Here is a 27,248-nt window from a genome sequence, read left to right as displayed (position 1 = left end):
GCAGATTTTAATTTTTTTTTTACACATAAATGATTTAAAGCTCTTTAATACTCATATTAAAAATACATTCACTTAAGGTTTAATATCTTATGTAGTGTTACTAAAGTAAATTTATCTTGTTTTAAGGATTTTTAAATATTTTTATGAATATTGTTTTTAGGATTTTTTGATTTTTTTCTCATTTGGAAATCATTTGAGTAGTATTTGATAAGTAATTTTTTATTGTGTTATTTCTTTAACTAGACTGAACTATTTTATCAGTTCCTTATAATAAAATTAAAGTTTAATTAAACATATTTATAATCACCATTGTTCACTCATATCCTGGGAAAGCGTACATTAAAATTTAACTGAAAACAAGGTATCCTACTACATTTCAGCACCCTTAAAATGCTAAGTAGGAAGCTTGCTAGGTTTTGGAACAGAGATAACACTTCTCTTCTGTCTGTGCCACCCGAAACTTTTGTGCAATGTGCATTTATTTAACGCATGGCTTATTTGTTTATTTTTTTTCTGAAATGTTGTAATGTGAATCACTGACACCCATGCCTTTGCTCTCCTCCTCCGATGTCACTCATTCTCTGCCTCCCTCTGTTATGGCTGGGCAGGATGACACTGGCCCCCGATAACAATTAAAAAATAACAACAGCCATCATAAAGGCTGCCCGCTATTTCGACAGGCGCATCAATCCAGAGGCGCTCTCATTTCTTCTCTTAATTAACCCTACTGATTGAGCGGGCGCGCTGCTTGGCTCTCTGACCTTGCCACAGAGGGGAAAACATTGAGGAGCACAACGTCTGTTCAATCAGAGTGCACCCCTCTGTGTTCCTCCGCATAATAGATCAGTTCAGAATCTGATTGTTAAGTCATGTCGGTGTAATCGAAGGTGCTTCTCGAGAATGCCAGATGAGATATGAGCACTTTAGCTAAGCTTTAATTTCTTCCAGAGAATAGGAGGAGGAGGAGGAGGGAGGCGAATGTGTTCAGTAGCCCTCATGCTCTAAAAACCCATCTGCAAGGAAGTAGACAGAGGATGCATCTGAATACAGTATATGCATGCTTCCCTGCAGTAAGCAATTGCAATTACTGTTCAAAGGTTTGTGGTAGGTAAGGTTTTTTATATATATTTTATTGTTATTATTTATTAAAATTGTATTAAAATATATTAAAATCCTTTTTTAAAATATGAGTATTTAACTTAATTTATGCTTAAAATGATTTCCCATTAAAAAATAAAAAAATAAAATAAAAAATATGAAGCAGCACAAAAGTTTCCGAACATTGATAATAATAATAAATGTTAGTTGAGCAGCAAATCATCATATTAGAATGATTTCTGAAGGATCATGTGACTCTGAAGACTGGAGTAATGATGCTGAAAATTCAGCTTTAGCATCACAGGAATTCATTACATTTTAAAATGTATTCAAATATAAAGCAACTTTTTAAAACTGTAATAGTATTTCACAAGAATATTGTTTTTAATGTATTTTTGATTGCATGATTGCAAGGGAGCATGAGACTTCTTTTAAAAACTTAAAAAATCTTACCGACCAAAACTTTTGAACTTTTAGTGTATATAAAAAAAAAAAGTTTGAATAATATAATGATGTTTAATGGCCTGTTCATTCATATTATTTAAATAGTTGTTTTTAATTATTTCCAGACAACATTTTTATCAACTGAAAGGTTGAAGAAATGACATTATGTAAAATAAGTTTTTACTTATAAAAGAAAGGCTATTTTGATGATCTAGATTTATGCATTTTAACAGACGTTTTTATCCAAAGTGACTTGGAGTGCATTCAGGCTATACATTTTAACAGTATGTGTGTTCCCTGGGAATCGAACCCACAACCTTTTTCACTGCTGATGCAATGCTCTACCACTGAGCCACAGGAATTGATGACAATATTGCATTTTTTGAACAGGCATTACAATGGGCTACCACTTGTGGTCCAAGGGGAATAGAATTCTATGAGGAACCAAATCTCATATTTATATTACATATCTACTGAACATACGTCCATCAACGGTTGAGAAGGTAGTTCTTGATTGAATTCAGTAAGAGTGCACCCATGTTCTCTCTCTCACTTCCATGGATGGACATGCACAAGAGTGACAAAAAGAAACGAGATTGAGAAAAAAGCATTGGTGTCAGCAAAAGATTTATAAGAAACAGAAAAAGCATGTGATTCTAGACTGTATGTTTTTTTTTCTTCGCTGGAGGGTTTGAGTCTCTTCCCGTCTCCGTCTGTTCTTTCTCTTGATCTCTTTTTTCTATTTCGCTCCCATCACGAGTAATTCGTCCCCGTGAACATACAACAAGATAAACAGTTTGTGTTGTATGCCATTATCTCTGTGAAAGTAAAACAACAGGCACAGGGAGAGGTACCAGGCGACAGGCGGTTGGAAAATGACTTCATGTTTCTTCCCCTCGGGTTCTAAACCCAGACCGGACTCCGACACCTGCTGTGCGCCCATATATTTATTTATTTAGTGTGTTTATTTCTTTATTTTCAGCTTTATTACTCATGTTTTTTCTGTTCGCAAACGTGTTTTTTTATTTATGCCCCTGGTTAGAGTGCACAGTCTGTGCTGAGTCAAAAAATGAAAGCACATCGCAGATAGAGCAATAAATGAAAACCGCTTGCATCTGCGCGATCGGCTCCACAGCAGGGCAGAGGTATGTGTGTGTGTGTGTGTGTGTGATTAGGTGTGCGGCCTGATTCCAGAGACATGGAGGCGTGAGAAACGGAAAGATTCGGAAATCGTGCTCAACAAGTTTTTTGCTCTCATGTTGGCGAGCAGCGATGTCAAGCGAATCACGTACTTACAAACACACATACATTTTGTCTCATTGCATACAACGACATGATCAGCGACAATAAACACGGCAGGTTTTCCGAACCCAGGGAAAGCAAACTCTTTCCTGGTTTAACTCACTTTTCTGAAGCACACTGACATTATACAATAGATACATGGCAAGAACAAATCATTCGTTCACCGTCGGCTATTGTCAGTCCGAGGAGTCGTGAATCTTCTGTGTGATTCAAATGATTCAGGCAGGGAATCCCATTCAGAAGGCGATTCCCTAATGAACAAGCAGCTATATCTATAGCAGACCCTCTTCCCGAGAAGGAGAAAAAGAATGAAGGAAAGAAGGAAAGAGGGATAGAACAATTGTCCGCTCGTTTCACCCTCCAATCTGTCGTTCTTGTCATCCCTCAATGATAGAGTCTGGATGTGAGCGAGTACTTCATGAGGAAGTGTGTTTGTGTGTGTAGTGTGTGTGTGTGTGTGTGTGTGTGTTTGACCAAGGGTTTCTACCCCCAGCGGAGGGCAATAAGCAGCAGTGCTGTGAGTAGGAAGTGAGGGATGGAGAAGGTGGAGGCCGAGCTGTGGACTCTTCCGGCCTCAGAGCCCAGGTTAGTGACTGTCGCCTTGTCTGAGAATGGAGGGATGACGTTGAACCCTCCCGCTCCTCCGGTTTGGTCTTCTTCTTCTTCTTCCTCCTCCTCTTCTTCCTCCTTATCTTTTTCGCTTTTAACCACCTTTTGGAAACAGAGAAATGTCTCTTTAATGGGGGTTATGCACAACAAACTTCTATAAAACAGGTCACATCGCTTCCGGTTCAGGTCTTTTGTATGTGCTTTGTTAAATATGGAGCTGTTTTACTCAGGATGCCTTCATAAGAGATATCAATCATAACTAATGTCCAAACTGATTGATGTCCAGATTAATATCTAAAAGTTTTTTTTTCTGCTTCTCACTAACATTTTGGTTTGGTCAGGTGATTTTCGACATAGAATATTATACCCTATTGTTTAAATTGTTGCAACACTGGCACAGCCAATAGAGTACAACACTGCCTGGGTTATTACAGTTTACTAAAATTAAAATTAAAACCATGGAAAAAAAAAACTTTTTTGTCATTTTAAATTAAATAAATGTTGACTGGGAAAAAAAAAGTTTTTTTTTTTTAACTAATTGCCAAGACAATATTTCTAGATTGAGGAATTTATTTGAACTAAATCTAAAACTGAAATAAAAATAAATAAAAACTATATAGACAATATATATTTATAAAAACTAAAACTGACAAAAACACACAAAATTTAATAAAACTTTAACTAAAATTAAAATAGGAAATATAAAAAAGGAATTAAAAATATAAAGAAATGTTATTATTATTATTATTATTATTATTATTATATATAAATTATAAATATTAAAAACTGGTGCCCAACCACTTCACTGGCCTTGGCCTGGGAAAATATTTTTTTCATAGGGATTTTAAATAAGTCATCATTTAAGAAGCTATATGACCATGGGGTGAATCAAGACATTACAAACTGAAAACTTTTATTTGAAGCAGAAAAGTTTTTTGAAAATTGGACAAAAAGACAAAAGTACGAGACGGCTTCAATGAGGGAAGGAACTACAATCCCATGAAGCATTGTGAATGACATAATAGAAATGAAAACAATGGAGGAACGCACCTGTTGATTTAAAGATGTTGACTGTGTCTACAGAAATGGTATATTTTATGTTTATCGCAAAATATGCATTTATATATACAAATATTTAGTAGTTTGAAAGCATAAAGAGATTTGACTATTAAGTCATTTGTTGTGCTTCATGGGAGTTGGTGGGCACCAAAGTGTTCTTTTGGCACAATTTACTTCTCTTCTCTGATTCGTCGATATTTATTTGCACAATCATGGGAAATGTAGTTTCTTACCAGTCTGCTATTAAACATGATTTTTTTAAATATAAGTTGAAATAACGTTAGCTGATGTCTTCAACAAAAACATGCCATCGATTAACAACCTCACAGCTCACAGTTCAACTGTTGCCTTCTGTGGTGTGAGTTTAGAGGTGGAGCTATTTGTGATCCAGATGGACAGAAAAATTATTTATAATGTAATATAAAAATCACAATTTAACAATTTAAACTTTGTTCCATGGAGTTTTATTAGAAACATCTGAGATAAAATTAGTTAAATGAATGGTGATATGAAAAAAATAATCATATGAGAAATAAATGAATCACCTAAGAATTACAGTTTTAGAAAAGTAGGAGCAATGCGATGGTGAGTGTTTTTCAGGGAGAGGGACGGAAAGATTGTGAGGGAGAAGGATTAGGAACGAATGATAAAAGAAGGAGAAAGAGAAAAAGAGAGTTAGCTAGAGAGACAGACAGATGGGTACGAATACATTAATATTAATGAAGTCTGACTGATGCACCGCTGCTTGCAAACACCTTTAGCTAATCCGTTCAGAGAGAGAGAGAAAGGCAGGCCAAGAAAGTAAGAAGCACATCAAGAGAGACAGATCAGGAAAGACAGGGACATTTGGAGAGGAGAGATTTGCTGGAGAACACAAGTGAGAGAGAGAGTCTAGGAAAGAAATAAATGACAGCAGAAACTGAATTGAATCCTTTTTGTCTGCAGGCCCAGATTATCTCTAAGCTGAATGCTGTGGTCTGTGTGTTCTGAGAACAGAGGATGTGCACGCGGTCCAAAGCGAGGACACACGAACACAAAGACACACAGATCAGAGCAGCGTTTCTTGATAAAGTCTGTACGCCTATGGACGCCAAGGGATTATTTGCTTCTCTTTTCTGAGGGCAGCAAATATACAATCCATTTTACAATACATAGTCAAGTAAGTGTTGCTATCACGGACGGTGTCATTCCCTGAAGCGCTAAAAGCTGATCGGCTATCAAGAAATTATTTTAGCCAGATATTATGCTAATGCTAATGCTAATAACATGGCCAGGGGGTCAGGGTTTAGCCGGTTAGCTTTAGTACTACACCATTATGCTGTCAAAAAGCATGTTTTGCACAGACATCTATTCAAAAGTAGCACGCAAAATCATTTTTGAAAGAAATTTGCAAAGCAGTTTCACCAGTGACTGATTTTGTTGGACGGTGTTACTCCCTGTAGCTCTAGTTGCTTATTTGTCTATCAAGAAATGACTCTGACACAGATATTATGCTAATGCTAATACCTTGTCTATGGGGGTCAGGGTTTAGCCCGTTAGCTTCAGTATTACATCATTATGCTGTCAAAAAAGCATGTTTCTCTATTGACATCTATTCAAAAGTAGCCAACAAAATGGTTTTTACAAGAAATATAAATCATTTATTTGGATAGTGTCCCTCCCTGAAGCTTTAGTAGCTTATTTGTCTATTAAGAAATGACTTTGGCACAGATATTTTGCAAAGTTTGGCTAATGCTAACAGTTAGCTCAAGTTAAATTTATGTATTTAATTATTAAATTGCATTATATATTACATTTAAATTGGTTTATTTATTTATTATTTTTTTTAATTGATTGATTTATTTTTTGATTGGTTGGTGGGTTCATTGGGATGGTCACTGGCTATCACTAAATGACTTTGTGAATACTACGCTAATGCTAATAATTTTTCACTGATAACTGTTCCAAGAAATTGTGGCTCAAACTTTGCAAAGTATATGGTCACTTTCAGATACAGCACAAAACCAAGGCAACCACAAGACTGAGGACAAATTAAAGATCTGATTCAGTGACGCTGCCTACTAAGTCTCATTGAGTCATTTAAAGTTTGGCTGCCGGCCATAATGAAAGAAAAATAAAGCTGACACCCTCATCTAAAACACAATATAATCTGACTAAAGGACAGAGCAAATCGATATAGATTTAATTCCTTACCATGATTGTGTTCGTGAGGGCCTGTGGGTTGTGTGATTATTTCTGATTTGAATTGAAGGTGGCAGTTCAGGCAGTTTGATTCTGACCCCACACTGATCCCTTTAGGTACATGTGCCATTTGTTTACCATCTTTGTGTATGGACGAAAACCAAGTGAACATATCTGTGAAATTACCATTTTAAAGTAAGATAAAGACCAGACAGGACATTTTAACAAGGTCATGTGCATAGGGGTCAGAGGTCGGACCTTTAGTTCAAAGCATCATGACCTATTGATTAAGTCTAAGAAATGGCTCTCTTTTAAAGATGCTAAAGAGACAGAATAACAAAAACTTGCATTCATTACTCTTGTTCCAAAATATAGTCACCTCAGTTGAATAAATACAATAAATTAACAAGGAACGTTGGGAAGCAAGCATGCCACAACGTACACAGGAAACCAAATTAAATGCAGAAGGTGGGTTTTCTGAACAAGCGTTTTTGTGCTTACTGTAGCGGCTCCAGGGTGATGCCGTGTGACCGTTTGTTTCTGCAGTGACACAATCAGCAGCGCATAACCGTTTAAGTTCAGTTTCAGATCCATCAGTATGCTCAAAGCGCAAGGACTGTGGGTTTGCTGGGCCTGCCATTTTTTGCAAATCTTATGTATCAAAGGCCAGAATTAACCACAAAGCTACGACAAGAATAAAAATCAGGTTTATTGTGATTACACGGAACTAGTATACATGGGCGGAGCTTTATAAATGGTTCTTCTGTGTGAATTACGTTGAGTTAGCATTGTAGATGAAGGAGTTTGATTGTGTGGTGGTTGTTTTAGGAAATGTGTTCACTACTCACTGTACTGGGTTCAGGCAGCAGGTTAATTTTCAGCTCATCGCACTGGACCTGAGGGGAGGGGCAAGGCGGAGGAAGGGACGTGTCTTCTACTGGACGAGGGGTGGAGCTTCCCGTGTTATCAATGGCATTACCTGTTAGGAAAAGAAACCGGGTGAGTAGTAGACTTCTTTTGCTTGACAGTCCTATATTCCAAAATAAGAAAGGACAATGATCTTAAGTATAAAACATTTTAAAACGATTTATAAATCTTATGAAATGAATATATATATATAGAGAGAGAGAGAGAGAAAAAGAGAGAGAGAGAGAGAGAGAGAGAGAGAGAGAGAGAGAGAGAGAGAGAGAGAGAGAGTTTTGTGGGTTTTAGTTCATGTCTGTTATGCTTGACTACTCCAAAAAGTTGACAAAATATACTTTAAAAAAATGTTACTGACCCCAAACTTTTGAAGAACAGTGTATACAATCTGCTCTAAAATTTCAGAATAGATCTCAACGCTATGCTTAAACTATGATATCTGTTTCTCTACAGTCAAGATTTAAATATGAACTGAAGCATTTCTCATCAAATTCAACAAAATGATCTGAGCACAATGTGATCTATGCAAAATGACAAAATGATCATGCACAATCTTTTCTATACGCCTCTGCACAGAAGATTATTTTAATATTTTTGGTCCATTTTATCAGATGACTGTAAATGTTAAATGTGGATATGGACTTAAAGAAGCCTTTTATGCTCAACAAGGCTGCATTTATTTGATCAAAAATACAGTAAAAACAGTAATACTGTGAAATATTATTACAATTTGAAATAACTATATTATAATTGAGTATATTTTAAAATGTAATTCATTCCTTTCATTGCGAAGCTGAATTTTCTGCATCATTATTGCAGTCTTCAGTGTCACACAATCCTTCAGAAATCATTCTAATATGCTAATTTCATGCTCAAGAAATATTCCTTGTTCATTATCGATGTTAAAAACAGTTGCTGCTTAATATTTTTTTGGAAGCCTTTTAAAATATTTGGATTTATATATGTAGACGACATTATAAATTACTGTGCTTTCACTTTTGATCAATTTTCTGCATCCTTGCTGAATTAGTACTCAAATTAATGTTGAATTAGAGCAGCTCCAACAAGGACCCACACCAGCTTCCTGTTTCAGTAAGAAATATGTCACCACACAAAAGAAATGTGTTAATGTTAAACCATTTTATGGGGTCTGTAATAAACCGCAAATCTGCCAGAACAGTTCCATGTTTACACTCTTTTTTGCAAACATTAAGATGTTCTGTCAATGATATCCTGGGATACTCACGCAGGCAGGTGTTGCTGTTGAACATGTGCAGGATACGCAGGCAGTCCTGCCACTGATTCCCGCTGCCTTCGCAATTACACCACTGCGACACTTCTGTACTGCTGTTACTCACGTAGTTTGGTGTCATGATGGTACCTGTAGAGGAAAGGAGAAGGAAAGGGGGGATGAGAGACAGCCAGAGGAAAAGATCCCATGCCAATTAGCCCGAAGCCCATCTGGGAGAATCTCCAACCAGTGTAGTCTATCAACCCCCCTCCGGTTTAATTATGTTGTGTCAGGTTGTCCTGCTAATTCAATATAAGTGGCACACTGGGTTAAAGTAAACCCATGACATGAAGTTGAACCCAAACTGCTCTGACCAATCGTTCCAGATACCATTTCCCATTTTAGTGAACTTACTCCAGCAGGATGCAGAAGTGCTCGTCTTTAAAAATTTAATATTATTTAAGTACAGACTTTACTGCAGTGATTTATCGATTTGTGCATTTTTTGTACTCTTCATTAAGCTGCGTCCATTTTTTCAAGGTAATCTGAGGTGGTTTCTCACCGATGAGCCCAGCGTAGGCCTTGAGGCACACAGCTCCATTTTCCCGGAGACAGCCGGAGGGAGAGCGAGAAGACGGCTGACAGTTCTGCTGGAAATCAGCCAATCTTGACCTGACAGACCAGACAAATTTGAATACGGACACAGGATGATTCGAACATAGATGTATGTCAAATTCTGACAGAGTAAATCTATGCATAGAATGCATGATCAGATGCTTAAATCTGATTTTTATTGATTTACACCATGTGCTTTTGTTCTGTGTAGTGTGTACAGTATTTGTCAAGGGCGTCGGAACGGTTTGAAAAGTGAGGGGGGAAGCATTATAAACCTGATCAGTGTGGTTCGTGAATATTAATTAGGTGATGTAACGTTTTCCATATAGTCGTTACTGATTCACTGGGTGATAACCATATTAGGTTAATTGTTTATTAGTTGCATGCACAGTCATCAAACTGCTGACGCAACTGGTTTACTGTGACTTCTGCTTGGTCTTTAAAAAGCCACTAGTTTTTAAACATTTACCAACATTTAAAATTGAAAAATAAATAAATAACTAATTAAATGTTTACGCTGCCCCTACAAAAGTTTATCTGTTGGTGCTGCTGTGGAATAGTGTTACTTTAGAACAGTTTTATTTTATTTTTATTTGTTATTATAGAATTCATTCATATTTTGAATTAACTTCATAATATATTTTTTATATTTTCTTTTTATGTTTGTATATTCAGTGTTCAGTTGAATTTTTTGTTTTGTAACATTTGTTATGTGCTTCAGTCATTTTTATTAATTTTAGTTTTTTATATTTCTATTTAACTAATATTTCAACATGGTATTTCTATATAATTTTATTTCAATTTTAGTTTTAGTAAATTTAGTACTTTAAACATATTTCATTTCAGTTAGTAAGTATTTTAAGTTTAAGTGTTTCATCTAATATTTAGATATATTATTTTAACAGTTTTTAATAGTTTTAGTTAAAGGTGCAGTAAGCGATTTCTAAAAAAATAACCAAAACAAATACACCCCTACCCAAAATAATCACACCTCTATCTTGCCTCCGCCCCCAAATTTTTGAACATGCTGTTCAACACAGGCAACTCCCCCATCACTACTGGACACGCCCCTTACTGGTGATTGGCTACAAGTTTGTTTTGGTGCTCAGTCTGATCCACTTTTTTAACAGTGTTTCTCGTTACTGCACCTTTAACAACAACACAATTTATTTTTTTTTTTATTATTAAAATACGAGTGACTTTTTTTGTCAATATCTAATGCAATTTTGTACTATTCATTTTGTCATTTTGTAACTAATTTTTTAAGGACTTACTGCCCCTTCTAAGAAAACTAAATGCAGGGCCATTGATGGACAAATGGGTGACTTAAGCAGAATTTTACTGTTGTTTGTTAAGTATCCTGTGGATGGGGGGCACAAGGAGAATCTGGGGGCCATCGCCTCCCCTAGATCTGACCCTCGTGTCCCCCCCAAGGAGTTGATGCCCTATGCAAATTGCATACTCTGCATATAGGGAGTGGCGGTATTAATTAAATGTATCCATGCTGTTCAGGATAGTCTGCATTTTCCAAACATATCTTTTTTTATAGTTGTTTAAATACAAGATGTGTCTAATCGTATAATATGCGACCTGTTGTCCTTTCTTCCATCCAACTCAGCATGTTCTGTGCTATTAATGATGCTTAGATCATCAATGCTTAGAGACATGTGTTTCTAGAGGAAGATAAAAGGGAAGTCCTGTATTTCAAGAAGAAAGGTGGAAATGATCATGCTGTGCTGTTATCAAAGCTAAGGTTACTTTGAATGAGGGCAAGAACATCTGATGCGAGTGTAATATGTGACAATCAGTTACACAAATTGGTTCTTTTAAACAGTTCAAATTGAAATTCATGTACATGTCTTGGCTGAAAATATTTTTAATTTTTCAATATTTTTCTATTTGATTATATATTATAAAATTAAATGCTTTCCTGTAATGGCAAAGCAGAATTTTCAGCATCTTCACTGTCACATGATCATGAAATCAGAAATCATTTTAATATGCTGATTATTATTATTATTATTATTATTATTATTATTATTATTATTATTATTATTATTATTATTATAAACTGTGAAAAACAGAATTTATTTTGTAACATTATAAATGTCTATTTAATGGATCCTTCCTCAATAAAAGTATTAATTTCTTTGTAAAAAAAAAATGAATGGTAGTTTGGGGCATTTTCTTAGAAGAGACAGTAAACATTTTACAAATATCTTTTACTTGGTATACATTTCTGGTATGAAACACTTTGGTGTGGTTCAATGCGTTTGTGAGTTGTTGACTTTAGAAATGCTTGAACTGATTTAGCAGTCAATAAAATATTCAAATATGTTTTGTGAACTGTTTCGGCTGATTGATTGAAATGATTAGATTTAAAAGAATGACTGATTCACAAATCAGATATTTTAACTATGTCCAACTGCTAACAGATGCGTATCTCACCTGCACAGGTTGTCTTTGAGGCAGTAACTCTCCAGATTGAGGCAGTTGGGCTGTCCGTCTCGCTCTTCATAGGAACAGGAGGGCACGATGGTTTTTCTCCTTCTCTCCCCGCACAGAGTATCCGAACAGGGACAAAATAAGACACCAAAGCTGTATTCCTCTGGAACACGCTCCAGGAACCTCCGCAGGGCCCGGTGACATTTGTGCCGGTTACAGTGGTTTGTGCCAGGTATGATCTTAGTGCATGCTAACGCGTACTCAGAGCGCAAGGAACCGCACTTCTCATACAACCCACAGTCCTGAGCTGCTTTCAAACACTGGTTCTGATCCGTCAGAGGAAGGGAGGACACTGAAAAAGACCAAAAAACACTTTTAATTAAGGGTCAGATTTACTAAACAGGCAAATTAGCAATAAGAGCGCAATTCCAAAAAAGTACAAATGGGAGTGGAAATTTCTGCGGGTTATTTACTGACAATGCACAAATTAAAGAACACAGACACAGCCAGATAATTTCCATAATCACCAACACAATCTACCAAAAGCAGCACAAATTAGCATCTGTTTTAAGACATGCTTTTTTGGAGCATTATACAATGGCGCAAATACCAGTAATCTGGCAAGCACAAATGTTAGTAAATTGCATTGCATGATTCATTTTAATAATCTCCTCATAAATTTTGCATCTGAAAGGGAAACTTCTACAAATGCATATTCAGTAAGGTCAGGTGCAAAAATAACTGTGTCCACACTGCGCATCTTTAGTAAAGCCAGACAGTACTATGTTAACACCAAAAGATGGTTTGTGCTGGCGCAAACTGTTAGTAAATCTGCCCCTAAGTGTCCAAATGCTTTTTGGGCCTTTATAAAGCAGTTATACTTTTTATATTTCACACACACAATGTTTTTTGTGGAAGTTGTAAATAAAATATAGATTACTGGGGCAAGTTTTGCGAGAAAATAATATTTTATTCTTTCTACTTCAACATTTTACAATTAAAGGAATAATTCACCCAAAAACGAATTCCCCCTCAAGCCATCCGAGATGTAGATGAGTTTGTTTCTTCATTGGAACAGATTTAGAGAAATGTAGCATTACATCACGTGCTCACCAGTGGATCCTCTGAAGTGAATGGGTGCCGTCAGAATGAGAGTCCAAACAGCTGATATAAACATCACAATAATTCACAAGTAATCCACACACCTCCAGTCCAACATGTCTTTTGAAGTGAAAAGCAGCTGTAAGGAACAAATCCATCATAAGGTGTTTTAACTTTAAACCATCGCTTCTGGCCAAAATATAATCCATAATCCATAATAATGCTTCCTCCAGTGTAAGAGTCCATCCCCCAAAATCCACCGATATATTTGTTTAGAACTGTTTTAGACTGTTTTCACTTGTAAACAGTGTTTTATTTGTACATATTTCTCTCCTGATTCAGACGAGACACCTTTTTTACAAGAGAAAGCCATATTATGGTTTGTTTAAAAAAAAAGTCTTGATGGATCTTTTTATCACAAAAACACAGCTTTTCACTTTGCAAGATGTTAATTGATGGGTTGGAGTGTGGATTTCTTATGGATAATTGTGTTGATTTTAGCAGCTGTTTGGACTCTCATTCTAACGGCACCCATTCACTGCAGAGGATCCATTGGTGAGCAAGTGATGTAATGCTACATTTCTCCAAATTTGTTCCAATGAAGAAACCAACTCATCTACATCTTGGATGACCTGAGGGTGAGTACATTTTCAGCAAATATTAATTTTTGGATGAACTATTCCTTTTTATTCAGTGTGTTACTTGCCATTTCTTTGTAATTATTTGTAAAAGTTACTAGTATTTTCTGAGTGAAAATCCTACACCATTTTTTTTCAGTGTAGAAATACAACTGCAAGACAAGGAAAACATATAAAGCACAAACATACAAACATACTGCAATACACTAGCGTACATCATCACAGTGCATTCAGCTGTGGAGGAAACACATTTTATTTGGTCGTATCACTGATGTGGCTGCAGTACCTGAAACTATTGAGGCTAGTTTTGATGTTTCGCTATTTCTCACAAGTTCCAGTTCAATGTCCTCATATGGAGACGTCTCAATGTCATCATAACCTGCAATACAAACACACACATAACTGTAAGACACCAGATTGTTTGAGACTAATTAAGCTCACCAAACTGTACCATTACCTTAACATTATACCTAAATAACAGCACCACACATTATCAAATTTCATATGGAATTTTTTTTAATAATGATTTAAAGTCTTACAGATTTTAATAAGAAGTCAGTGTTTGTGATACAGTATATGCATTGGTTGAAATGTCAGTCCACAGATTGAGGGGTCTGGATCAAGACACAAGTTAAAATAGTGACCAGTCTATTTGTACCACACAGCCCTAGGGACACTGCATGCCAAGATGAGTATGAAACCACACACACACACACACACACACACACACACACACACACACACACACACACACACACACACACACACACACACACACACAAACACAAGCTAGTATTGTATATTTTCTCTTGGTGGGACTTTCGGTTCATATTTATTGTATTTAAAATAAGATAACATAGGAAAATGTAAACTATTAAAGGGGAACATTGGATGCCCATTTTCCACAAGTTGGTATGATCCTTTAGTGTATTCTTTATTCTACATATTTATTATTATTATTTTTTGTATTTAATCTTTAAATAGAACTTTTATTTATCATTTTTATTTATATTTTTCATTATTTTATTAAGGTATTTTCTTTCATTTTTATTTATTTAGAATTTTCAATTTGTTGTTTTTATTATTTTATTTAGGTATTATTTTTATTTTAATTATATTTATATTTATCATTTTGTTTATTTAGATTTATTTATTCTTTATTCTTGAATGGTTTTAAATGTATTATTTTATTTCTCTTTATAATGACTATGCAATTTTATTTTATTATTTTTATTTACTTAAATTTTTTAAGTGAACTTTTCTTTTCTTTTTTCTTTTTCATTTATTTATTTTTCATTATTTTATTGAGATGTTTTTTCTTTCATTTTATCAATATTTTATGTATTTTATCTGTTTTCATTTTTAAATTAAACTTTATTATAATTATTTAAAAAATATTTATTAAAAATGTATTCCTTCCTTCCTACCTCATTCTTGAATGGTGTTAAAATTTAGTCTATCTTTCTCTTTTTATAACAACTATGTAAAGCACTTGCATGAATAACCACTGTGTATGAAATGTGCTATAGATCATCTATATCTAGAGATCAGAATATCATAGAGACCTAGCAAAGCCCTAGAACCACCCAGAACACCTTAGTTACCTCCTGAATACCCTAGCAACAACTTTAGCAATAGATTAGCAAGTACTCTAAACATTTGTCAGCAAACACCACACTTATTTTCTTCAAAAAGTTATAATTACTGCACTCTTAGCCTAACTCCAAAATGCACATTTTGTCATTTCACAAGCATGTTATTTTTGTGTCAACAACCCCAGAAGGAATTTTTTGTCATGTTGTGATATTCTTTTGGGGACATTTTCTGAAAATTTGGTTATCAAAACCTGCACACACAGACTCTTCAAGCAAATGCAAACAGGCAGAATCCCTCAAATGCCACATTTCAATCTACCGAGGCGCCACATCAAGTGTACTACAATCACAATTACATGCCTTGCGTATCCTTGCTGATGGTTTTCATTTGCGGCACACAGGAGAAGAACACTTGACATTTCCAGTTGATGAGTTTTAAAAGCACTTATTTCTAAGACTGTCGATCAGGCCTGGGCCGTGTTCGTCCCTTGGGCCCTTGGGTTGCTGTGTTGTGCATGACGAGTTCGCTGCTGGAGAAGCCTGGGATTAGTCAGCATTTACAACAGCTCTTGGTGAGTCGTTGTGGGAAACCATCTTCCTGTTTCATAAGTTTATTATTAATAAGCCACATTGGGTGGGAATATGGATTCAGAATCAATTAATTTTGCAGCCGTGCTTTGACGATCCCCCGGACGTCATTCAACGGCATCTCCATAATCTCTTTTGCTCATGAGCAAACACATGAGCATGAAACTTCTGCTGTGAGATGAAACCAGACACCCTCAACGGTACGCAGCAAATTCCGGTTCCTGCATGTATGCGTCCGTCCCGCCGAGCGTAATGAACAGATGAGAGAATGGCGAGATTAATCACGATAGCACTGTCAGTCAGCCAGTCGTTTGTTTAGTGTCTGACTGCGTTTTATGCCTCCTTGCCATTTCATACACATTACTGAGCACTCATTAAATGCTATTACTGCCTAAATCTAAATCCTCTGGTAGTTCACTCAACACTCTCATTAAAGCGTTTTGGCATGTCCTGAAAGAACATAGCAAACGGCATCCACTAAGATCTGTGAGTTCATTGTTTATGACCGATAGAACAAAGGCAGTCATTTTGAAATATATTTCACTGAATTCTTTATGCATGACTTTTCTCTGGAGTTACCTACTCCCTCTTTTACTCTCTTATTCACTTTCTTTAAACCTGCTCCTTTCATCATGACATTCACTGGCTTGGGAATTGCTGGACATGAGCAGTTCAGTCAGGAAACATTCTAGGGAGTCTTAAAAAAACATGAAACTGCATTAGCAATGCATTTCACTTCTATAATATGATATATTTCTGAGTGAAACTGAATATTCAGCATACACATATATTTACACCCTTCAAAAGTTTGAGGTTGGTAGGATTTATTTTATTTTATTTTATTTTATTTTATTTTATTTTATTTTATTTTATTTTACTGAACTGAATTTAAGTTTTTGAAAAGTCTCTTATGCTCACTAAGCCTGCTTTTATTTGATCAAAAATAAAGTACAATTTTAACAGTGAAATATTATTATAGTTTAAAAGAACTGTTTTGTCTTTTAATTTATTTTAAAATGTAATTTATTTTATATTAGACAGTGGGTTCTATATAATCAACATCTTACATTTTTTTATGACATGTTGGTGGTATATCTTTCACTTGGATGTTATAAGCTGCTCTGAGTACAACTGGATTAGACAAAAACTGTGTCCGTCTTCATTTCAGGCTACAAAGCAACAAAATGTGATTATTTTAAAGAGGGGTGATTATTTTCTATACCCACTGTATATGGTTATATATAATGTCCTTTTTAATCATTTAAATGTATTTTAATAGTCATTTACACAGTAAATATTGGTCTTTTTTTACACATTTTTCTTTGAAAATTTCCACAGACTCCCTTGAACTCTGAATCAAACAGGACTTTTAATGAAAAAATAAAAATAAAAATAGGGTTGGACTAAATGAGAATGGATCAAGGTGGTTGTAGAGGAGAGGTTTAAATATAAGAGGGCTTACTATTGACAACAGTCACCATATGAAAAGTAAAAACTCTCCCTTATGCCTCTTACCCTGTGGAAAACGGATGGTCCAGTAAACGCTCAGGCACTGTTGTTCAATGCGAGACCCTCGCTGACACTTGCATTCTTGCAGGCTCTGATAGCGCATGAGGTTGTTCTGTGCATCGACACAGGCCTGCCGCCCCTCCAGACTGAGGGGAGCCACCGCCTCTTCATCCACACAGTACTCCAGGTGCCGGAACTGTCGCTTACACTCTGGGGCCTTTATACATTCCTGTACAGCCTCTATGCAGTCCACAGTCCCGGGGAACACCGGCACCACAGAAGGAACAGCCCCTGGAGGATTGTGAGTAAACTTCATTTTAAAATCAATAAACAATGTATTTAGTAACAATATGTTTCACCAGTGAGTTAATTCCTATTTAAATTCCCAATCAGTTCCTGAATTCAAATTGAATTGGAGGTACATTAGAAAAAATTCAAATAAATTTCAATGTAATTTTTTAGCCAGAAAAACAAAACAAAAAAACGAAGTTTGCCTTGAATGCTGGCTTGACAAATCCTTGTTTTGAGAAAAGTCTTGAAGTTAATAGGCCAGATAGATAGATAGATAGATAGATAGATAGATACTTTATTTCCCAGAATGCATTGCACATCTTACATTTCTTTGAATTACTATTCAGTAATTTCTATTTCCTGTCTTTGTCTTTAAATTTCAATTTCAATCCCCACTTCCTGTGGGATGTAGCCATTTCAATTTACATCAGACTCATGAATTGAAATGGAGCCACTACAGTCCTGTTGGCTGATGAAAGTCCCTGCGCGTGAGGTAGTACTTTTTCAAAGGTCTGGAACTTTTGGGGGTGGGACTTGGGCACTGAACATGCTGATTGGTTGAGTTCATGCAGCATTTGGATTGGTTGAGGTCACGCAGCATTGTATTTCAACCACCATTTTTAAAAGTCTGTTGCAGTACGGTGCTGGTGCAGTGCCGAGGTTGAAATACAGCGGGAACTGGAAGCACTGACAAAAAAATTAAATTAGCGCCCCCTCCTGGACCGGGAGGAGCAGACTATTTGCATAATCTTCATGGTACTTTAGACCATGATGGAAACACAGACAGCAACAGGTCCGGTAAAAAAAAAAAAATAATTCTGGGATAAATTGTTCCAGGTAATTTCGGTGGAAAAGCAGTTATATTGGCCAAAATATTTAAAAAGAGAATGCCTACAAAATGTGCAGGGAATATGTAGAACTTTGTGAATGAGTTTTCTGCTTAATTCTGATTATGACAAAATACAGTTTGTGGATTTTCATCTGATCCACTATAATATATAACAGTTATAATATCTGCATTCTAGATGCATTGAAAACATTTTGACAGTGACCGAGTAAAAACGAAGATCAAAGTCCCTTAACTTGCACTCAAGGGCAGAATTAATAATGTGCAAAATAATTTTAAAAATGACCTCTTCTCTAAAGGGAATTTCCCGTTTTGCTATTGCAGGAGGCCAGATAACTTAAAGCAGCAGAAAATATTCATTCACCAACTTCAAAAGTTTTAAACCGAGTCCTTGACAACAGACACTTTGTGCTTTGTGTCCATTCTCAGGCTCAATCCTAACAGACATCATCAACTCCAGAGACCCTCGCCTCGCCGTCAGTCAGGTCTCAGGGTGACCTGCGGGGAAACTGTGACAGGGCTGTATAATTTCATGGCTACGTTTGCTGTTTTTCATTAAGCAGCGACAGAAAAGCCTTGCACTCCTATAGAAGCATGAGACATGTGTTCTTGTATTTCTCACCCCCCTCATCCCCCTTTGCGTCTGTTTTCCTTTGCAGCGGCAGGGGCAGTAATTGCGCTAGACCTCATTTTAAAGCGTGTGGTGATTGAGAACCCACAGCTGTGGCCGGCAGACTAAGCGTTGGTCATGGCTTAGGACTCTACTACCACAAAATGGCACCTCCTTCCACAGCTCACAGAGTGATGATCCATGCGTGAAAGACCATCTACTGCTGCGGCCGTAGTTAAACGGACAAGTAAACACACTTTGATCTCGCATATATTTGACAAACAGTTCAATATTGAGATCATATGTGCTAGTTTGAATTTAAAGACAGGTGTTTGATCTGCCAATGTTTTCATTTTTCTTCTTTAAGGTGAAGCGTGTCATCGCTGCACCTCTAGTGGCACCAAACAGAATTGCCTAATTTATGTCTGCTTTCAAACAGGTTTTCCTTCTGCCCTCAGATAGCCCCGCTCTAAATTTAGAGTCAATGCTGATGTATTTGGATACTTGTTTGATAGCTCAGAAGCACCAAAGTTTTACACTTTTCTGTCAACCACTGAAAGTCTTGACACTGCATATTAAGTTTAGATACAAGAAACTATCTTAACATAATGAAAATGACATTGCAAGTTCCTAGTGACTAATACAAAAAGCAATTTCAGCTTTTTTTTGTTTGTTTGTTTGTTTTAGCTTCTAACTGACTGTAGTTTAAAATTTAAATTTAGATGTATTATTATTAATTTATTTATTAGTATTTATTTGAAAGAATGAATCATACATTTAATTATTAAATAATTAATATCAAATATATTAACTAAAACTTAAATGAGTTAACTAACTATAAAAAAACATAAAAAACATTTGTCACTTGAAATAAACAACTGAATCAAAATAAAATACAAAAACAAAAACAGCTAGCAACATATCTAATTTTCATTTAGTTAAACTTAATGTACTAAAATTAAAAAAAAAGAAATATGTATATATATATATATATATATATATATATATATATATATATATATATATATATATATATATATATATATATATATATATATATATATATATATAGATATATATATATATAGACACTAAAAAATTACTAATATAAATTACAAAAACACAAAATTACTTCCAAATTCGAAAGGATAATGGAAAATACAAAATTAAAAACTCATTTAAAATATAAAAACACTACAATAATATCTCAATTATACTAAAATAACACTAATGAATATTTATGTTAATATTTATTAATATCTATTTTATTAATATTTTGTTATACATAAATACATAAATATAAATATGACAACAATTATGACAATAAATATTGCAACAATTACTAGGGCTATTTTATTTTGTAATTCACAGTAGTCCACAGTCAGCGCAGCACCAGCTGTTACTACAGATAAACAGAACACAATGGATTAGAACAGGTTTTCAAGATATGTTTTTAAAAGCTAATGACATTCGATGCTGAAAAACAAATAATATACTGACTTTCTGTCTATTCAATGCTTTACTCATCAGCCACAATAATGTCTTTTCTGAGCAAATACATGTGATAATTGTGATTAATAAATCATAATTAACAATGCAATTAATTCAACTAATTCATAATTATTTTGATTTAAAACTGCATTGTATAATTGTAAATTATATTGTATGGCTTAACAGTCCAGATTATATTAAATATGTTTATTTAATATTAAAATAATAAATAAACTGTCTAAAATATCTCATATTTTTGTGTCTTCCCTTTTTAGAAACCAGGGAATGATTCAGAGAACGAGGAGTGCACAGAGGAGTTGAAAAGTGAGTGATGGAGTGAGAAAGAAACAGAAAGAAAGAAAGTAAACAGAATGACAGACAGCAGACGCCTCACACAATAGGAAACCATCTCAGTATGGAGGCTGATGGCAATCAAACACATGCTGGCCGGGAATTACAAAATATTTGTGTGTGCGTGCACTAAAATCACATTTAGCAAGTGACAGTGACACACACACACATACACACACACCTTGAGGCTTTAAGTCTCATGCACACACTGAGAGAGAACGACAGACACAGTTTCTGCAGTGAAGCTCAGCTGTACAGGAGAGTGAAAGAAATAAAGAGGTGAGTGAAATAGAGAAAGACAGTGTGAACGCGTACTGTAAATCTAAGTATCCTTGTGTGACCATATTTATGGCAGGCGACAGTAAACCGGCTCCAGCTGTCAATATTTGAGGGTCTAACGTGATTAACTAATCAATGCGTACAGCGGTCTGAACCTCTGTGGTAAACCGAACACTACTATATCAAGATACACATCAAGAAAACGTCTCTTCTGTCGATCTACAAAAAACTGAAGATTCCATCAACTAAATTACAGCATGCTGCATCTCAGGGCCTAAACCAACAATTTAGACAAATTACTCCACAAAAAAAAAATAAAAAACGTACACAAACAAAACCCTCCATTAAAAACAGTGAATGACAAATGTTAAGGAACCAAAAAGTAGCCATTAACACTGTATTCAAGTATATTTCAGACAGTAAATATGCTCATATTTGCTGTATAGAGTTCCAGCGCACACTGTTATTTGCTGCATTAAGGGTTTTGTCAAATGTGGGTCAGAGCGCCGTATCTATTCACTATTGGTGACACGTCACATCAAAGCATGGCGGCGATATTAAAAGAACCGGGTCGGATGGGCCCGTCTGATTGACAGTGAGGAGAAGCGGAAGACAATCCGAAAGCCCCGGGAGGAAGGAGTTCACTGCAGGGACGTGATGCTGAGACGGTCCTCGTCGTTAAATCACAGCACTCAGTGCTTTTAATGAAAATTGGCTACAACATCATCATAAAAGCCGTGTGCAAGTGGAGCTCACGCACACACATACTCGCACATGCTCTTTCTGATTCTGTCGCTTGGCTTGAATCTTCCTGTCGAGGCGAGAGAGTCCAACACCATCTGCTGTCACCATGTTTGCCTTTCCAAATCCTGGTTATCAACAAAACACACACGCGACCCTGAAAAGACCCTAAACATCCCCTCATATGTGAAGAACACATGCCCGGAGGGAAGATTACCTTTTTGTTAACTAATCCCCTGTGGTTTATTGAACCTGTGTTCTTACGATTCCTCTTTGATTTGTTAAAAATGGTCATGTAATGAGGCTGCCCCTGGGTATGTCCTTGGCTGGGATGCATCTGAGTCCATTATGGAATATTTTTCTCCATGCAATTAGTATATGCGCTGACAAAGCCTGGTTCACCTGTGTGTATTAAAGCATCCCAAAACATATCTTAAGTTGTGCAGCTCATGCTTTTCGCAAAAGCAAAAATGAGGAATAGAAAATGTTTTACAGTACAAAAATGTTTTACAGTACAAATATCTAAAGATACGTTTATTTGAGAAGCAAACTTGCTTAAGGTATTGTCTGAAAAAACATGAGTTTATACTTTAAACAATAAAAAAATATCTGCCACTAGGGTAAGAAAAATAAACTGTGCTGAAAACCTCATTTGGTCCTCCCAGTAAAATGACCTGCCTTTTAAAGATTGCTTGAAAATCTTTCAATTTACTATATTATCACCAAATCTTGGATTTGATCTTTTTGTCAACTTGTTTTCTTTTAATTAGCACAGGATTTGTATTTATCTGTGGAACTGATTGGTTGTAGGCCTCATTGATTTGAGCTTATGCACATCAGTTTTTGAATGAAAAAAAGTATTATTTGTGGATAATTTTGGCAGTGTTCACTCAAAACTGAGGTGCATAAGCTCAGATCAATGAGCTCTATGATCAATCAGGTCCAAAAAGAAATGCAAAACGTGCTAATTGAACGAAAACAAGTTTGAATCCAATATTTGGTAGGAATATTGCTTATTGAGAGACTACCAGATCATTTGTTGAAGGGCAGTGATTTTTGATCGAGAAACACCACAACTACAAAAAAAGTTAAAAAATTATAAAATTTTTAGGGGAATTTTTTATGTGTGAACAATGTCTGTAAGTTTTAGTCCAATGCGATAACATCTAGCACAAGAAAAAGAAAATATCTCTGTTTCAAAATGACCAGAACAAAACATGAGGGTTAAGCTCAAAATCGCTTTATTTGGATACATTTTTCAGAAAACAATACTTTATTTTGCTTCTCAGGTCAATGTATTTTAATTTTTTGATGTTTTTTTGATATTTTACTGAAAAACATTATTATGATGTTTTTTTATTTTATTTTTTTGTCAGCATATGTTGCTGGCAAATTAGTTGAAGCTACCAAAGTCCAGAGTTGCGCACACGTACCTTCTCTCAAACACACCTGGGCACGCCGCCGGCACGTACTGTCACATGCACACCTGCCCAAAGGCCGTCAATCTTCGACTTGGTATGTTTGTACACATCTTTCCACCTCAGGTTGCATCTTAAAAACGTATTCAAGCATGCAAATCTTTATGCAAATACACTGTGGAAATGAAATCTTTTTGCCACTTGATATCCGTCAGGGGGTCCCTTTGCGTTTCGTGCGGCTGATATACGACCCGACCCCCGGGGATACACACAGCACGAGTACCACATCAAATCTGCAATCATTAACACAGCTAATAAATAAACCTGTCGATCAGCGCGTGCATTACAGCATGTTCTCGTGGCACCAGGGTGCGACAAACACCACTCATGATGATGAATGCCACTTGGGCTACAATGCACTCTCACAAGACACTTGCAATATTGCACCCTGCCGTCCCAGGTGGGGAAAGAAAGCCAGATCCCTCAAATGTTGGTTGCTGTGCTACAGGAACACCATGGAGCTGCCCTTTACCAATCTAATCTGTCTCTGTTTATATGTGTGTGTGTGTGTGTGTGTGTGTGTGTGTGTGTGTGTGTGTGTGTGTGTGTGTGTGTGTGTGTGTGTGTTTTTCTGCCATCACATAATTAGGATAATATTGACTGTGACAGATGTCTCATAACATACTGTTATTTGTTGACGGAATTATATTTTTAGACCTGGCCTGCGTGAATTATGCTGTTGTTATTCAAAGGTGTGAAGAAAATAAACACAGGGCTGTAAAGTACATCTAATTGGCTGAAAATCTCAGTGTTGTGTTGGACTATTAAAAGTATTGTGTATGAATGAAATATAATTATCTATTGTTCAAAGCATGGGGTTTCTTAAAAATCTTTTTCTTGTTTGTAAACATCTAACAGTAAGTGAAATTAATAGTTCAGCTTGTTTAAGCTCTTTATGTTGGTTTTACAACATAAAGGGTTCTGCTATTGTTACAAGCCGCATATAAAGATTATCTGGTGCTATTTGGGATATTCTTAAGAGTGTACAGTGTGTGTTAAACATAATAAGCAAGTACATAGATATGTGAGGGAGTGATAGACACATCTGTTCTGCTCAGCGTACAGCACTCTAGAAAATGAAACCCTTTCTATTGTTTCAGCACAAGCACATGGCACAGCAGTCACCCTAAAACACACCTGTGCAATAAGTTTCCATACAATTGCATTTTAATCACTGCTCTTCTGGCTTTTACAAACGGTCTCAATCCAAAGGCATGCACTATATGTGACATATACAATATAATGCATGCACAATGTGTATAAAACATTCAACACACAGCATATTGTGTGCAACCGCTAGAATTTGTTGTGTAAGGTGAACTCTCTATCATATCTCTAATGCTTATTCTTCTCACTTGGTCTATTTGTCTGTAATATATATGGTGTATTGAGTAAATCTTGTTTATAATGTAGACTTTTCTAATCTTTCTATATGTATTATGTTACACTATGCTGTACACTGTGTCTGGCTGTTAACGTAACCCAATTTCCCCACACGGAATCAATAAAGTATCTATCTATCTATCTATCTATCTATCTATCTATCTATCTATCTATCTATCACTTTACGTTATACTGTGTATGTAAATATAATTAATCACAATAGTTATACTAGCAAATTGCCTTTGCAGGTAGCTCTACAGTTACATATTGTGCACGTTGTACATTAACTTACGTAAATGTGCAGTGTAAATACTTATGTATTTGTATGTGTGACCCTAATGTGTCAAAATAAGTCATGGAGGCTGTTTCTAAGAGTCTTACCCTTAATGACGAACAGATTTAGAAGTATTCCCAGAAGGATCATGTCGACTGCTGCTGTATGCGCTCGGCTGAACGGTGATGCTGCTGGGTAATCTCGGGGAAACGCGTCTGGAACCCCCGGCCCTGTCCGACTCAGTCCGAGCCACTACATCCATACAAGAGGACCACTGTCCGACTGATGGAAATCTCCAAAACGACGTGTCCGAAAATCTATTCCAACTACAAACTTGTGCGATATCAGTCGCTTTCTAATGCGTAAAAGGGTTCCGAAGAGCAGAGCAATGATTTTATACAACAAATAAGGGGGAAATTACAAACTGCCAAATGCAGCAGATGTCCGCTATACTCACGATCGGAGTCTTCTAAAATAATAATCCTCGATTCAAACGCGTACCACCATGATAGAAGCGTAACCAAAGGCGCGCGTCAGATGTGCCAGTGTGCGCATTAGTGCGCATCAGTTTAATATTTGTGAGCGCGACCCCAGATGCTTGGTTCCTGCTGTCCCACAGCACAATGTGCTCAATCCAGTCCTCAAACTCAGCGGCGAATTTTACATGCATCTGCCTGCCTGTGATTGGCTCGGGCTTTCTCGGGCGCATCAATGCAAAATCCCTGACCAGCCTTCTGAAGAGTGCTCCTATAGGCTAGAGAAATTCAGCCTGCTCTGCAAGTATCTAAGTTTGCAAGTGATTCTTCCAGCAATAGTGAAATTTAACAGCGATTAAAAAGTGAGGTAGACAGGTCAGACAAAAAACTGTGCACTCAAAAATAAATGTTCTAAAAAAATAAATAAAAGGTCATTTTTAGGATCCCATCACACAGTAGTTTTTAAACGGTTCATAAGTTCATCAAGGAATAAACTATTAAACCGTTCATAAGTTCATCAAGGAAAATAACTATTTTAGGCTGCATGATTTTGTTTTTTTTGAGAAAAAAAAAATCATTTTAAATTAGAGGTTCTTCTGATTAGTATATTTTCGAAATTTATGAAGATCCTTCTATGGAGGTTTTTGTTACGCTGGGAACATTTAGGAGTGTAGTAAAGGCCCCTTCACACCAAGAACTATATAGTCAACACTAATGGACGATATTGTTCTGTTCACTGTAAATGCAGGCTGCAGTTTTGTCGTCTGTAGCTTTAAATGCTTGAGCTCCTTAGAACTACTATAGTAGGATGGAGACTGATTGGCTATCAATGTTTTTATCATTCATCAGCTGGAATAAATTGTTCTAAAAGTGAATCCAACTATATGGATATGCGGTTATCATTTTGGTGTGGACTCTGCCGTTCTTTTTTTTTGTTTTAAACTATATCTTTATCATTATCATCCTTGGTTTAAGCAGACATTGGGAGGATATTTCATGAAAATGTTCATTTATTAAACTAATTTATTTGGGTTCATTTAATTCTATTAAATAATACTGAATAAACCCAGCTGGATTTAGTTTTTGAGAGCACCCACAAAACGATATTTAACAGTGCTGCGAAACAGGGAAGAGGCGAGACTTCAATGTGAGAGTTCACAGGGTATTCTGTTTCAGTTTGTTTACAAAACTCCATGCTGAGAAATCCCAGAAGGCTGATGAACTGTCCAGACCGTGGATACTACACTGTTAGAACTTTAGATTCTGAAGTTTAGTTGGCAGGACAACACAGAGATATACCAAGGCTGTATTTCTGTTCCAATTTCAGGATTTGCAAATGAAACTTTAATGAGAATTTGATTTGTCCAAGTGGTCTGATTTGGTCCAACAACTGGTTCTATAATCAGGAGGGTTATGTAGATACACATTCGGCTGATTACCGCAGTGCAACAGCCTGCACGGTCATCTCTCTCTCTCTATGTGTGTGTGTGTGTGTTTGTGTGTGTGTGTGTGTGCGTGAGTGGTTTGCTGAGCGGACAATCATGGCCATTTAACTAATCAGAGTAAATGCCATACAGAGCCATTGCCCTGATGATGTCACAGCTCTGGACGTCACTTTGAGTGCTTCCATCTGGTTGGGCTTTTTAGCGACCGGAGAACCACACTTCACTTTTTCTTTTGTCCTCTCTCAT

At 36.1% G+C, this 27,248-nt stretch overlaps 3 protein-coding genes across 3 annotated transcripts in view; 2 read left to right on the top strand and 1 right to left on the bottom strand.

Moving 5' to 3' along the window:
- Window positions 1–27,248, top strand: part of LOC122133921 (SH2 domain-containing protein 4A-like) — a 956,524-nt gene that overhangs the window by 202,606 nt on the left and 726,670 nt on the right. The window lies entirely within an intron of this gene.
- LOC109066939 (sorting nexin-25) overlaps window positions 1–27,248 on the top strand; it is an 825,452-nt gene that overhangs the window by 494,482 nt on the left and 303,722 nt on the right. The window lies entirely within an intron of this gene.
- On the bottom strand, window positions 1,869–25,811 carry LOC109104278 (GDNF family receptor alpha-4-like). Its single transcript, XM_042770655.1, has 8 exons — window positions 25,189–25,811; window positions 17,343–17,627; window positions 13,931–14,023; window positions 11,909–12,257; window positions 9,408–9,517; window positions 8,861–8,995; window positions 7,542–7,672; window positions 1,869–3,555 (listed from the first exon to the last, which is right to left on the bottom strand). The coding sequence occupies exons 1-8, from the start codon at window positions 25,229–25,231 to the stop codon at window positions 3,328–3,330; spliced, it is 1,374 nt and encodes a 457-aa protein (XP_042626589.1). The 5' UTR covers window positions 25,232–25,811; the 3' UTR covers window positions 1,869–3,327.

Source organism: Cyprinus carpio, chromosome A14, assembly GCF_018340385.1.
Source record: "Cyprinus carpio isolate SPL01 chromosome A14, ASM1834038v1, whole genome shotgun sequence".
Classification (NCBI taxonomy): domain Eukaryota; kingdom Metazoa; phylum Chordata; class Actinopteri; order Cypriniformes; family Cyprinidae; genus Cyprinus; species Cyprinus carpio.
Note: the sequence above shows the minus strand (reverse complement) of the source record. Positions and strands in the feature narration are given on the sequence as shown.

Excerpts from the sequence above, each read along its gene's own strand:
- LOC109104278 (XM_042770655.1), bottom strand. The coding sequence starts at position 25,231 with ATGATCCTTCTGGGAATACTTCTAAATCTGTTCGTCATTAAGG. Across the intron at positions 8,996-9,407 it reads GGCCTACGCTGGGCTCATCG|GTACCATCATGACACCAAAC; the intron begins GTGAGAAACCAC and ends TTTCCTCTACAG. Across the intron at positions 3,556-7,541 it reads TGCTGCCTGAACCCAGTACA|GTGGTTAAAAGCGAAAAAGA; the intron begins GTGAGTAGTGAA and ends TGTTTCCAAAAG.